The 15,357-nt window shown below is 39.8% G+C and overlaps 1 protein-coding gene across 49 annotated transcripts in view; it reads left to right on the plus strand.

Annotated features, from left to right (window-relative positions):
• The window catches only part of EPB41 (erythrocyte membrane protein band 4.1), a 206,427-nt gene that overhangs the window by 103,034 nt on the left and 88,036 nt on the right, over positions 1-15,357 (plus strand). For 36 of the 49 annotated variants that reach the window (XM_038377800.2, XM_043506167.1, XM_043506171.1 and 33 more), the window contains 3 exons: positions 1,830-2,307; positions 7,883-8,113; positions 11,233-11,337. In XM_038377800.2, coding sequence (XP_038233728.1) covers positions 1,837-2,307; positions 7,883-8,113; positions 11,233-11,337 — 807 coding nt within the window. In that variant the 5' untranslated portion in view covers positions 1,830-1,836. Of the gene's footprint in view, positions 1-1,829; positions 2,308-7,882; positions 8,114-11,232; positions 11,338-15,357 lie in introns of those variants that run through there. The other 13 variants (XM_038377825.2, XM_043506176.1, XM_043506173.1 and 10 more) reach the window with 2 other exon arrangements.

Consider the following 15,357-nt stretch of genomic DNA (forward strand, 5'->3'; position numbering starts at 1 on the left):
CTGCTTGTACCAGTTTGCTGGCAGTAGAGGACTTTCCCATCCAGGGCACCTTTCATGAGCAATACATTCTCAGAGGAAAAGAACCCACAACATACCAGAGTTTAAATAATGGTGACCTATTAGAAACAAATTTTAAAATGGGCTTTGTGTAAGTGACTTGCAGTAGTTGCACTACTCTACTCTATCTCAGCTGTTTGGAACAGTAGATATGTATTGTACAGAATTGCAATATTTTTAGGACAATCAGCATTAAATGGTGGTTGTATCTATGGCCAAAAACTTCAAAAACATTATTTTAAAAATCTGAAGTATTTTGATTACCGTGGGAAAATGTTAAATGTGGTAATGCCTAAATGGGTGGTGTCTTGAATGTTTCTTAATTCTAAATGAGAACTTTAAATAGATGTTTCTACTTAGGTTTGGACTAGAATGGATTGAAACAGACGTTTGCCCCTGTGTAAGCAATGGTAATTTGTTACCGCAGATGCATGTGATGTAACTCTCAAAGATTAGTTCTATCCCCTTTAAAGCATGATTATTTCAGGTCCTCTTTATACTTTAAATAGATACGCTCTTCATGTGATTTCCATCTCTTTGTGTCAGCAGCCAAGTTGAAGTTGAAGTAAACATGGCATCAGATTAGTAAAATGGTCTCCAAAAAAACCTGTTGTCCACTAGCGGGATAAATGCATTTGAGAAAGCCTTTGCAGTTTAAATTTGAGACTTTTTTTTTTTTTTTGGCCTATGCAGTGCAAGTATCATTTTATAAATGACAAATACCATAGATTTCAGCAGCTCAGTTTACTAAAACCAAATTGCTTAAAGACAAAGTTATTTACTTGAAATAGGTATATTTTAAACTTGGCCTCAATAAGCACCATTCTGAGTACTTCTGTATAGTAATGCAATAATCAGTCTAGGTTGGTAGAAGAAATGAAGGATTATTTTACTGTGTTTATGTATTAACACTTCTTAAATTTAATATTTATAGATTCTTTAGTCTGTTACAGGAACACTTACTTTTGGTAGGACCTGAAATTTGTTGTTGTAGTAAAACTTTTGATCTTTTGAAGAGTGTTGTTGCCTGTAAGTGGTGTATCTTTGGGAGGTTTTTCTTCTGAAACTTCCTGTTTACACCATTTTTTCAGTTATGTATCTCAGGAAGCGAGATACGGCTGCCACAGAATTTTTATATAGGATGTTACTAAGAGGCTTGTTTAGTTACATATCAGTTTCCCCTACTCCCTTCCCACAAAATGGCACAGGCACAAAGTTTTACTGGAGGGTGAAAAAGAAGACTTGAAAGAAGTATAAAGCTAGAAATGCTAAGGGAAGGGCACTATTATTTCTACAAACCTCATTATTTGCTTTTGTTTGTCTTTTGCAGTTGTCACACTAGAAATATCTCTCATTGACTATTTTGATTAGGCAAGACAGCTGCAATTTTAACTGTGATGCATTGTAAGAACTGCAGAAAGAAAGTGCTAAGGATCACTTGCAGTACCAGAGTTAAGCAGAATTGCTCATGTATCTGGAACACATTTGTTAGTATAATCATCACTGTCAAAGGTGTGTGAGCAGACATGGATAAGATGTCTCTATTTTTTTTTTCTTTTTTTGCAAAAACTAAACTAAGCCTAGTCTAGTTTTACATTCGAGTGTGATTTGTCACTGATAGATTGCTTTGTAAATAATGCTCAGTAGGCCACAGACCAGAGAGAGCAGCTGTCAGGAAGTGGTGCTTGGATTGCTCGTTATTTGATTTACAAGTGCTAAATGCATGTGTAAACACAAATATTATTGTTTACTTTTTAAAATCTCTGTTACAGTTTAATCATGACAACAGAGAAGAGTCTAGTGGCTGAGGCCGAGAATCATAAGCAGCAGCAGCAAAAAGAGGAGGAGGTAGCTGCTGAAACACAGAAGCAAGAGGCTTCTTTGGAGGAGGCTTCCCAACAGGCATCTGAGGGGCATAATCAAACCGGACAGAAACAGAAGGCATCCAACGGTGATACCCCCACACACGAAGACCAGAGCAAGAACAAAGAGCGCTGCACTTCAGAGAGTCGGGGCCTGTCGCGCCTATTCTCATCATTTCTCAAAAGGCCCAAGTCTCAGATTTCTGAAGAAGAAGGCAAAGAAGTGGAGATTCCACAAGAGGAAGGTGAAGGAGGTCAGAAAGAGACAGATCTAGGAGCCAATCCTGATGAAGAAATCCTATTGAAGGCCCCAATAGCAGCTCCTGAACCTGAACTCAGGACTGACCCATCTTTAGATCTTCATTCACTAAGCAGTGCAGAAACACAGGTAAACAAAAACAAAGTTGATTTGGATTCTGTTTGGCTTCCTAATCAGCTAGCTCATGTAGTCAGGATTATTTGTCAGGTTAAGTAAGGAGTAGAAGTTTTGTAATCCTCCTATGTTAGATTTGATCAATGAGAACCCACAAGATTCTGAAAAAAACTTTTTGGAACTTCTAGTATTTGACAGACATTATGCTACATCTGACACTTTCTGCTCTTACACTTCCTGCTCTTTCTTTATTCCTACAGTTTTAATCATAATATGTTCAATCTTCAAAGCATTATATAAACACTAACAAAAACTCCTAAAACACTTAAATATTCCTCTGAGGCAAGGAAATTTGTCAGTTGGGATTAGAACTCGGAGTACATCCTATGAAAGTTACTTTTAGTGCTCATTTTTAAATATTCTGATATGTACACTATGGATAGAAGAAAAGTCAATAGAAAACACATCATGGAAATTACAGCTGTGTTCAGCAGAAAATAAACTGCAAAACAGATTTAAAGTGCAAGCAACACAAGTGACAGTTCAGAACCTCATGGACCTCAGTTCAGTTTACACCTTCTCCCACCAGTGTGGTAGGCCCTGTTTTTTCTGTGGCCCCACACATACTTTTATTTATCACTTGGAGCATATAGACTGTGGATTTAAAGGGAGCCTAAGGACTTTGTGTCCAACTACTAGTCATTTTGTGGTTCCCTTAGGCGCCTTAAAAATCCTAGCCTTAAATGCATAGACCTCGGAGCTTTAAAAGGTAGGTATTATCCCCGTTTTACTGATAGGAAACTGAAGCACAGAATGTTAATAGCCAAATGTTCAAAAGTGGCCTGTAGTTTTAGGTACATCACCTCTTGGCTACTGGACTTGAAATACAATGGGCTTCTTTCTTTTTCTTTCCTGCCAGAAGTGCTAAGTATCTGCAACTCGAATTCAGCTGGCATTGTGGTTGCTCAGCATTTGAAAGAGTCAGGTCCAGGTTGTTTCGAGTTGGACACCTAAAGTTGATGGCTGTTTCTGAATAATTTAGCCTGAGTATCTTGCCCAAATAAGTGTATATAGAGCCGGGAATAGAATCCAGGTCCCTTCGTTCCCTGCCCAGTGTGCTGGAGGCAGTGTGATCTAGTTTAGTGCCACTCAAAGTGGTGGTCCGCGAACCGGTGCTGGTCCGCGAGCCATCAACTGCTGGTCTGTGCGCACATTGGGAAAAAAAAATTGCCAATCCCCCACATCAGAGAGCTTGAGAAGCACTGATCAAGTGGACAGACTAATGCTGCTTGTCAGTGGTGTAAATAGGAAGCTTATAGCTACTGTAACTCCTTACTTAACGTCATCCCGGTTAATGTTGTTTCGTTGTTTCATTGCTGATCAATTAGAGAACATGCTTGTTTAAAGTTGTGCAATGCTCCCTTAGAAGGTTTGGCAGTCACCTGCTTTGTCCACTGCTTGCAGGAAGAGCAATGCATTGGAACTAGCTGGTGGGGCCTTGGAACCAGGGTATACGAGCTGGTGAGGCCTTGGAACCAGCCTCCTTATCAGCTCCAGTAAGTTCCCTATGTGGCAGCTGCCCAGCAGGCTATCAATTGCCAGGCAGTTCAGTTGTCCCTCCCCGCTCAATGCCATGTCTTGCTCCTGCCATCTGCATTGGAGCTGCTCCCGGGAGCCTTCTGCTTGCTGTGCAGAGGCAGGGGGAAGAGGGGTGCTAATTTCAGGGTGTCCCCCCTATCTCCCACTGTTGTACCTCACCTCCACAGGGTTGTGCGAGGGACACAACACTGGTCAGGATGGAGGGAGCTTGCTGGCAGCTGCTGCTGTCTCAACTTGATCTACTTAAAAAGGCAGTGTATTTAGAGTCCGGTCAGCATACTTAAAGGGGCAGTGCGCATCTCTCTCACACGCATGGTGTGTGTCTCCGTCACACTCTGCCATGCTGTGTCTCCTGCCTCCATTTGTGCTGCTTTGTGGAGTGTGAGGCTACATTAAACAACAATGTGTTAACCGTTGAGGGGTCACCGAGTGGTAGTTCATCATTTAGCAGTAAGGCGTTCTCTGGGAAATATCCCACCCTCTTCCAGCCTCTGATTCCACCACCTCAATCATGCTTCACAATCATCACTGGTGTGTACGGTATTAAATTGTTTGTTTAAAACTTATTGTGTGTGTGTGTGGGTGTGTAGTCTTTTTGTCTGGTGAAAAAAATTTCCCTGGAACCTAACCCCCCCATTTACATTAATTCTTATGGGGAAATTGGATTCACTTAACATTGTTTTGCTTAAAGTAGTATTTTTCAGGAGTATAACTACAAAGTTTCATAGAATATCAGGGTTGGAAGGGACCTCAGGAGGTCATCTAGTCCAACCTCCTGCTCAAAACAGGGCCAATCCCCAATTTTTGCCCCAGATCCCTAAATGGCCCCCTCAAGGATTGATCTCACAACCCTGGGTTTAGCAGGCCAATGCTCAAACCACTGAGCTATCCCTCCCCCTTATTTAAACAAGGAGTTACTGTAGTTTTTTTTGACTTGAGGACTTTTGAGCAATTTCCACTTTAAATTGTATAGCATTGCCAAACCAAACATTCAGAAATCATGAGTTAGGCTCCCAAAAATCATGAGATTAAAAAATAATAATTGTGGGGAGTCTTATTTGCCTTTTGGTTTCTGAGCCTTTACTATAAACTTTACTTTAGTTTTAAAAAAAATATTTATATCCCTCATGTTTGCAGAGAGAAGCTTGAAAATATGAACTGAGATTTTTATGTAACCACTTGACTCCAGGAGCTGGGCCTTTAAGCAAAACAAATACTATGAGTGAGGTTTGCAATAAAATTGTAGGCATTTGGCACACTGAATATAGAATCATAGAATATCATAGAATATCAGGGTTGGAAGGGACCCCAGAAGGTCATCTAGTCCAACCCCCTGCTCAAAGCAGGACCAAGTCCCAGTTAAATCATCCTAGCCAGGGCTTTGTCAAGCCTGACCTTAAAAACCTCTAAGGAAGGAGATTCTACCACCTCCCTAGGTAACGCATTCCAGTGTTTCACCACCCTCTTAGTGAAAAAGTTTTTCCTAATATCCAATCTAAACCTCCCCCATTGCAACTTGAGACCATTACTCCTCGTTCTGTCATCTGCTACCATTGAGAACAGTCTAGAGCCATCCTCTTTGAAACCCCCTTTCAGGTAGTTGAAAGCAGCTATCAAATCCCCCCTCATTCTTCTCTTCTGCAGACTAAACAATCCCAGCTCCCTCAGCCTCTCCTCGTAAGTCATGTGCTCTAGACCCCTAATCATTTTTGTTGCCCTTCGCTGTACTCTTTCCAATTTATCCACATCCTTCTTGTAGTGTGGGGCCCAAAACTGGACACAGTACTCCAGATGAGGCCTCACCAGTGTCGAATAGAGGGGAACGATCACGTCCCTCGATCTGCTCGCTATGCCCCTACTTATACATCCCAAAATGCCATTGGCCTTCTTGGCAACAAGGGCACACTGCTGACTCATATCCAGCTTCTCGTCCACTGTCACCCCTAGGTCCTTGTCCGCAGAACTGCTGCCGAGCCATTCGGTCCCTAGTCTGTAGCGGTGCATTGGATTCTTCCATCCTAAGTGCAGGACCCTGCACTTACCCTTATTGAACCTCATTAGATTTCTTTTGGCCCAATCTTCCAATTTGTCTAGGTCCTTCTGTATCCTATCCCTCCCCTCCAGCGTATCTACCACTCCTCCCAGTTTAGTATCATCCGCAAATTTGCTGAGAGTGCAATCCACACCATCCTCCAGATCATTTATGAAGATATTGAACAAAACGGGCCCCAGGACCGACCCCTGGGGCACTCCACTTGACACCGGCTGCCAACTAGACATGGAGCCATTGATCACTACCCGTTGAGCCCGACAATCTAGCCAGCTTTCTACCCACCTTATAGTGCATTCATCCAGCCCATACTTCCTTAACTTGCTGACAAGAATGCTGTGGGAGACCGTGTCAAAAGCTTTGCTAAAGTCAAGAAACAATACATCCACTGCTTTCCCTTCATCCACAGAACCAGTAATCTCATCATAAAAGGCGATTAGATTAGTCAGGCATGACCTTCCCTTGGTGAATCCATGCTGACTGTTCCTGATCACTTTCCTCTCCTCTAAGTGTTTCAGGATTGATTCTTTGAGGACCCGCTCCATGATTTTTCCAGGGACTGAGGTGAGGCTGACCGGCCTGTAGTTCCCAGGATCCTCCTTCTTCCCTTTTTTAAAGATGGGCACTACATTAGCCTTTTTCCAGTCATCCGGGACTTCCCCCGTTCGCCACGAGTTTTCAAAGATAATGGCCAAGGGCTCTGCAATCACAGCCGCCAATTCCCTCAGCACTCTCGGATGCAATTCGTCCGGCCCCATGGACTTGTGCACGTCCAGCTTTTCTAAATAGTCCCTAACCACCTCTATCTCTACAGAGGGCTGGCCATCTCTTCCCCATTTTATATATATGTGAACTTGTGCAAAAACAAGCTGCACAAACCTTCAGTGCATACAAGTTAATTTTGACTATAATGTTTAAAATTAGTTTTAATGTCCTTTTAAATCCTGACTCTTAACAGATATTTCTAGTGTGAAACCATTTATGTGAAGTGTCCTGTTGTAAAACCTCTGAGTCAGCATGTGTATCCAAATCCATCCGATTCTCTGCTTTCTAATTATCCTATCTCTGTCACAGCAGAAAGCAGCAGTCTGTGAACGTTGGTCTAATTTAAATAATTGCAGATACTAAAGCATGCATTGGCATGAAGGCAGTCTTCCATTTTTACTATCACTCATAACACAGGAAGACTGATTAGCACGTTGGATCCCAAAATTAAATTCTGCATTATGTGGGTAGGTTTATTGTGATGAAAACTGAGACACATTCTCAGGGCTCAAATGGAAATGTAGAAAGGACTGTTTTACAATGAAACAATTTTAGGAAATCGCTTGGTTTTTATGGATTAGCTGAGCATTTTGCCTGCAAGATTGAGGGGTCAGATTGGAAAAATGAGTCTCCAATCTAAAATGAGATGCCACTAACAGTAGATTGAACAGGTCTTCATAATATAATCAACCCTGTCCCTTCATGCATCTGATGAAGTGAGCTGTAGCTCATGAAGGCTCATGCTCAAATAAATTTTAGTCTTGAAAGTGCCACAAGTACTCCTGTCCCTTCTGACATGCTTTGATAAACTAATAACTAATGAGACTTTAAATTTTCATTAGACTTCAGAATTAACATGCACTTGAACTGAATAAATATCAGTTGACATCTGAGCTGTTGTTTCAGACTCTTTGCAGACTTGGGCAGACATCACTGCATTGGTTTACATTTAAAAGATCTTCAATGAGAAGGGCTAGCAATTCAGTTTAGAAAAAGAAACTGTAGACTTTAGAGCACAAGATACAGCACCAGAGAAAAACTCTATGTTGCTGAGCCATTGTGAAGTGGTCCACTTTGATCTCTAATGGGGTTAAATCACCTACAGTACATTTATGCTGTGTTGACACTACTTGTTTGAAACATGTAAGTAATAAATATGGTGTTGTGGGATTTCAGCCTGCTCAGGAGGACAGGAGAGAAGATCAAGACCCCGAGAGCAGAGACCTTGAGATTAAGGAAGGAGACGGAGTGCAGGAAGAGTGTTCCAAGGCAGAGTTGAAAAGAGAGGGACCTGAGACAAAAACAGGCCAAGAATTAAAAACCACCCAGAAATCAGTAAGAAGACACAGAAATATGTACTGCAAGGTTTCCTTGCTGGATGACACCGTTTACGAGTGTGCTTTGGATGTAAGTGCCATTTAGTCTCTTAAGATGGGGGGGGGGAAGAGGGTTCGGAATTGGGTGATGCTGCCATTGAAGTAAATGGTTAAACTCCACTGGAGTAGGACTGTCTTAAACCATAACAATTATTTAAGATCTGATGAGAATGTGGGGCACTTTGGACATTGGGGAAAAAAAATCCAACATCTCTATTTGGGGGATTTTTAAAAAATGCTGTCGTCTCACTTGCTGATGCTTTCTCCTTCACTTGCCCCTATTTCTGATACTCCAGGCTTGAGTGTGATTGATGTATATATTTTACATCCTCTTAAGATTTGATTATAACTCTAAATAATAATCAGATCAGAGCCAGAAAATGTTTGTCAGCTGGATTTGTATGCTTTGCTGGCTTTTCACCCAGAATACCTTGGAAACCTAAGATCATGTGCTGCTGACTAATAACAGGGAAACAGTTTCAGCAAATCACCACAGAAAAAAATGAGATGGTCACCACTTAAACTTGGTCAAAATACTTATTTTTGCTTTGTTCTTTCAAATTCTTCTTTATCATATGAGCTATGCCTTGAAAGAGTTAGCAGGCATGCTTAATGGGCACATAACTATCGGTTGTATTTCATCCCAGTCTTTCCTAATCATTTATCTAAGCCACAATCCTTATATCAGTATTTATAAGAATTTTTACAAAGGGTGATGGTAGCACTGGCACCAGGCCAAACCCTGGTTCTGAACGCTTGTTCTAAATTATCAAATTTTGGGTTTTAGTGGTTGTGAAAGGGTTGCTTCTATTCCTGTCATTAGAGTGTTGCAGTTGCATTAGTTTTCCATTGGGGGAACTGCTTGCAAAATGACACATTCCGAAACTGTCTCCCTCTGGGTGTAGTGTAACACATTCTTGACACAAATGCATCCCAACACAAGAAGCATCTCCTTTCTACACCATCTGCTCAGGCTTGATTCACCCTTCTGGTTCAGATTCTGTAAGCTATCTCTTCAGCCTTTACAGCCCTCTCACTATGGTCTGGGTTACCTTCTGTCCTTGTATCAGAGGTTCATAAGTTCTCCCTTTATGTTAAGGGGTTCATCCTTTGATGCATGGATCCAAGGCAGTCATTTCCTCTTCCTCCTGCCTTTGCCTGGGGAGACCTAGCAGCTGCTGGTGTTCTGCTTTAAGTTTCCCAGTGGAGATCTCTGAGTCTTGTCTTACACTGAGAAGGTGGCTTGGCTTTTATTCCACTTTCTTTCCTAAAAGGACATGCTCTCAGCTTACAATGCCTGCTGGGCATAGGTAGGATTACAAGTCCCAGAATGCCTGTCCTTAAATGTTCAAGACTGAATAACGAAACTGGGCCAACATGCCATTTTACGTGGATATGTAAAAATGCTAGTAGAGTGATAATGTCTAGCAGTATTGTTCAGAATAGAAATGGCAGTAAACAAATAAATAATGTTTTTAGCATCCCTATTTAATCAATTTCAGAAGCTCTGCTCAGTCCCCTATAGTTGAAAGGTTTTTGGCTGTACATGTTTTTCATATCTATCTCATAGGATGATCCCAGTGTCATAGCAATAAGAAGTCAACAGAAATCTAATTCAGCATCTGAGTACTAGCCCAACACGTAAACAATCTGGTACTTAGTCTTTGAGACATAATGAGCTTGTTAAGCCCTGAACCCACTGGTTAAGTCTAGTTGCTCATTGTGACCTGTTTAGGTTTCTAGGGCTTCTTGTGCAGAGCAGTTACCTTAGATGACCTTGTACAATTAGGTCGGTGCATCGGTGTTTGTGTAACAGTGTTGCTGGCATTGGTATCCCATGGGATTCTTCTGGTAATGTAGTTTTATGTCCTAGAGACGGTGAGGAGTGGTTACTGGAACATGGTTGGGGGAAAACCTTCTCTGATCAGAAATAGCTGACCTTTTAAGGGAAGGCCTGGGACAATTATGAAGTTGAAGCCTAAAAAATTGTTTGCTGCAGTTTGAAGTTTGTTAGCTATAATTACAGTTGTATCCCTGGAGCTGTAAATCGTTTTAAGGCTATAGCTGTTTGTTCTTTCTCTCTCTCTGTCTGTTTCTCTTTAAAAATCTAAAGCTTAAATTATCAAAATGTCCATTGTTTCTCTAGAATGTTTGATAGAATCTATTTTTCAGGACAAGTGTATGTGGATTAGACCCAGTCTGAAATTTTGTTGAACTCTGCTGTATGGCAGATTTTTAGATTTAATTTTTAATCTCTGTTGAGTTTGAAATGAACATATTGTAGCATTTAAAGTAGTTTTTAAAATGAAAATACAGTGGGTCAGACATAATTTTTATTTCCTGGAGAGCTTCTTATGTTACTATGCTTATTCTTGTTCTGAAAGTGGTGGTGTAATGAATGCCTAAATAAAAATCAAACAGAAAAACCTCCTCAAAGTGTAGTATTTAAATAACACTTCACTTCAGAACATTTTTTTTTAAAAACCTAAACTAATCCCAAAGACAGATAATTATTCTCATTTTAAATGGGAATACTGAGACCAGGAGCTTGTGATTGGAAGTCAGCAGCACAGCTAGGATTGGAACCCAAGGTTCCTAGCTCCCAGTTCTATGCTTAATCCACTAGATCATGTTGTGTCCCAAAATACAGTGTCAGAATAATAAATTCTATTTCCAGTCACAAGTCTCAGTCTGATCACCACTTGATAATCCTAGCTAATTTAGCATTTTGTACTGCCACCTATCACTGTAGCATAAGTACTTTCTTGGAGCACTTTACAAACACTTAAGCCACACAACACCTCTTTTGGGTAGGGAATAATTATATATCCATTTTTTTAGATGGGTAAGATGTGCAGATAAAATGACTTTCAGGATGCTCAGTCAATATGGTCAGGAGGAGAGTCTACATCAATTTTAAACATTTCCCCAATAACTCTGGTTTGCTAGGTTTGACTTTCCTATCTGATGCTCTTTCCTGTAAAGTGAAATACTTGGCCATAAATTGCTGAGCCAGTCAGCACCCCTTTCTTTTGCTCAAGAATTCGGCCCTCTTCAGTGATTATACAGAGTGGGAGAGTTATTAGTGGGACCAGGAGAGGAGAGACAAAAAGCAATGTATAATATAGAATCCCTGTTACTTATTTGCAGAAACATGCCAAGGGTCAGGATCTGCTTAGAAAAGTATGTGAGCACCTCAATCTTCTGGAAGAAGACTACTTTGGACTGGCCATATGGGACTCTCCAACTTCCAAGGTAAGAAGGTGCTTATGGAACTACAGTCTGTTATCAAAAAAAACCCCCAAAACTCTTCTCGATAGGTTATTGTCTCCAAAATGGGAAGAAGTGTGTAGCGTCCCAAAAAATTTTGCTTAATCTAGCAATATTTTTATTTTCCCCCCTATGTGTGAAAGACCTTTTCTAAGAACTGGCATAGTGTGTGAATTGTAAGAGTAACGATATTGTGAATAAAATAAAAGCTACTATAAAATAGGACAGCATGTGCTTTGCTAATGGAGGGGAGTGAAACGAATTTGGAAAAATCTGTTCTAGAGGAGCTGAAGCCACATGCAAAATAGATTAGATTAGGCTCTGGTTTCTTTTCTTTTTCTTTTTTCTTATGATTACATTATAAAGATACAACAGAAGAACTCTAGGATATAAGTTATTCAGAAGTGTTGGAGAGATTAGGGTTTTTCCTTTTCTTTTAATTGTGGTTTACAAAATCATGGTGAATAGAGTGGATAGGATAGGTAGATGACACTTAAGATGTGGAAGAACCTGAGCACAAAAGGAATTCAGGGAGAATTTCTTCATAGTCATAAATTATTCCGTGTATCTACTAAAGGCAATAAGAGGAGCAAACAACGTCTTGTATTTTGGGGGTAAATGAGCATATTTGATTTAGCTGTTAATTTGAGTCAAGTGTATGTAGATTGCCATCTCACATCTCAATTTCTGAAGGGTCTTGTGTTCATTTTCTTCCTCTTCCTGACTTGTCTGTCACTCTTATGACTGACTCTGTTATTTAGCCTTAGGTTTGTTTTGTTTTATTGATCAGGTGAGTGTTTCCTTCTTCACTATCATGGGTATACCTCTAATAGGTATCTGAATGAACTAGCCAATCAATATTATGACTGGAAACAACTTACTCCCTGCACCCTAGTATTCTGTGATACAATACTGGCTTATAAAAAATGGAAAGAAATGTAAGTGGTTGAAGATTTAACAGTGTGTTCTGTGTGCACACACAAGGGAATTATGGGGATAATTCCCATGGAGTTGCATATGTAAATTCCACTCCTGTCCTGTATGTAACTGAGGAAATAGAGTTAGAAAATTTTGAGTTACATTTGATTTTCTACAGAAAAATGCTAAATGGAAACTGTCAGTTTTCATCCACACTTATTCGTGATTAGTTGAACCAACCAAATAAGCGTGTAGCCTTCTTGGAGCACTTTTCCCTTTAGAGTGGAAAAATATTACAGGAGAATGGCTCCTCTGGCCTGACGATCATTGGAAAAAGTCCCTGGAGCTCTTGTCAGCATTTACAGGATTTGGTGGGAGGCCATTCTGGATTAATGTTTCAAGCTGAGGCTTGTCACTGACAGAAGGGAAGGAAAATTCTAAACGTATAAATATTTAGTAAGGCAATGCAATTCCTAATGTATTTGCTGAAAATAAGTTAAATTCTTCATACTGAAACTCAAATTGGTCACTTTATGAAAAACTTTGATTTTGTTTAGATTTATGTAGCGTCATTGTCTTGCTGTTGTTTTAACCTGCTTGTGTGTTCTTTAACAAATCAGACTGCCTTACATAAAAGTTAAGCACAGCCTTGTTTAGTAAAAATTAAGCCTACCTGAGGGTTGGTTTCAAATAATTGTCTGACTTGAAATGGACTTAAAGACTTTTCATCTGGCTACCTTCCTGTTTCACATATTGGAATAATATATGAAAAACTGGTGGGATGAAGAAATGAACCCATTAAAAGATTCTTTAAAAGATACAAAAAGATTCTTCTTTGGGACAGTTAACAAATGGGTGGCTTTCATGTCAGCTGAAGCCTCATTTTTGTTTTTATTTTCTTATCCTTAGAATTTGATTTTATTCTTGCAGTAAGGAGTTGTTTACTCCATACTTAATGGAATCTACTATATGTAAAATTATTGTTAGATATTTTTAAGGGCAGAAATATCAAGCTGTTCAAGCTAAGTCTTTTAACCAATGTGTGTTGTGTTGTGGGAAGAAAATTGCCAGATCATCATTCTCTAACCATTTGTCTTCCTCTCTTTATATCCATCACTTTTGAGTCAAATGGGCTTCCCTAGGTTTGGGACAGGAGGAGTGGAAGAAAGCTAATTGCATTGCCTTCTTTGAAAACAGAATTACACATATGCTTTTTACTCGCTTGATGTGTGATTCGGAGTTTGCTGCTGTAATTTCTTACAGACTGCAAAGAGTGAGGGAACGCTGTCAGTAGCAGGATTGTTTGGTGTCAGAGATTTATTGTCACTTAAAACATGAATGAGAGAGTTACACAGCTGTTCGATATAGATTTTAATTCCAGTCTGGAAAAAACTATTAATGTTTGCAGCCGCGTTTTGCTCTTTTGAGATAATTGCCTTATATATGTATATTTCTGTTTGTTTGGAGTATAAACTTCCAAGTTTGAAATTCCATCGAGCACTACAGTAGTCTCTAAAAAGAGCCCTCACCTAAGTTATTTGATTTACCAGATAAAGTGATTTTAATAAGAGCCTTCAACAAACCAACTTCTGAACCTCTTCCAAAATGATAGCTAGGGTTTGACGGGGGAGAGAGAGAGAGAGAGGTAGGGGTGTGTGTGTGCGCGTGCGCGCACACGTACATACACACGAAAATATTATACCTAAATATCTCTACTTTCAGAAATAAACCAACAATGTCCGCAAGGAAAGGCACTTTCACCCTCTGTTTTTCCAATGTGGGAAAGTGAATAGAGGGACTGTTTAGCACTGAAGAAGTTTATATTAGAGTTTATATTAGAGTTTATATTAGTCTGAAAGGGAGAATTGTTTTCCACTGATTCATGAAACAGCATCTGATAAGAGTATCATTAATTACTGAACCCTCATTGTCTGTTGGATTAGGCAGACAGGATGAGTTCCATGAATGCATGACTGCGCTCAGGCTGCGTTAGAGCCAGCAGCTAGGCTGTCCCATTCTCACTGGAGAAAACTAACATTTGTAGCATCAGCACTTGCATTTAAAATTGCTATGCTGACAAAACCATAGACCCCAAAAAATGCTATGTAGATGGCCTGTGGGCCTTCTTTTTCATGGGTTTCATAGCACTAGTTGTAAAGATTGGAAGAGTAGAAGAGAGCATATTTTTAACAATGAATTTAAATTAAACCTATCCACAGTTGTACCAGTAAACATGTAAAGTAAAATGTCCTTTAAGATGAGCTTAGAGAGCTGAATGGGTTAGGCATATTAATTTTTCACCTCAGAAGACCTAGATTTACAAATCCTGCTTAGGTCACATGAACATGAATTTGATGGCTTCATTCTAGCCTCTAGAAGATGATTCGCAAAAAGAAAAGGAGTACTTGTGGCACCTTAGAGACTAACAAAAAGTCTCTAAGGTGCCACAAATACTCCTTTTCTTTTTGCGAATACAGACTAACACGGCTGCTACTCTGAAACTAGAAGATGATTATCACTATTGCACTGTCTTCATACAGTGTTTCACAACTGATAGCTTCTGCTAAGAAGAGACTCAAGACTGAGATATTTCAGGTTATGACTAAAGGAGGCGCATTGGCAGGACTGTAAAATAATTTCACTGACATCAGTTTTGCACCACCTCTTTGCTCCCCAAAAATACAAATAAAGGAGATGAATTACAGGCAACTGAGCAAACTGGATAAAAATGTCTAAATATATTATCTCCTCAAACTAATTCTCAGAAATTTGTGCCTTTTTTTTTTTTAAAAGATTATCACCTCCCCCCACCCCCACCCCGAATTGTCATGATAGGTGCTAAGCTTTTGCTGTCATTGCAAATATCTTCACTTATTCCAGTGATTGATATGACATAAAGCTGTCTTTATTAAAGACTACACACAGAGGAGCTTAACTTACTATCTAAAATTCTGAATTGGTGTGAGCAATACATCTTAGAATGTGGAGAAAGGTGCAAGGGGGTTGTGAGAAAATGGCAGTGTTAAAACCTTTATGGATCTGTGCGTTTCTCTTCCTAATGGCTAGTTCTAGCTTATACTGTTTGAT

Source organism: Dermochelys coriacea, chromosome 19 (genome assembly GCF_009764565.3).
Source record: "Dermochelys coriacea isolate rDerCor1 chromosome 19, rDerCor1.pri.v4, whole genome shotgun sequence".
NCBI classification, from domain to species: Eukaryota; Metazoa; Chordata; order Testudines; family Dermochelyidae; genus Dermochelys; species Dermochelys coriacea.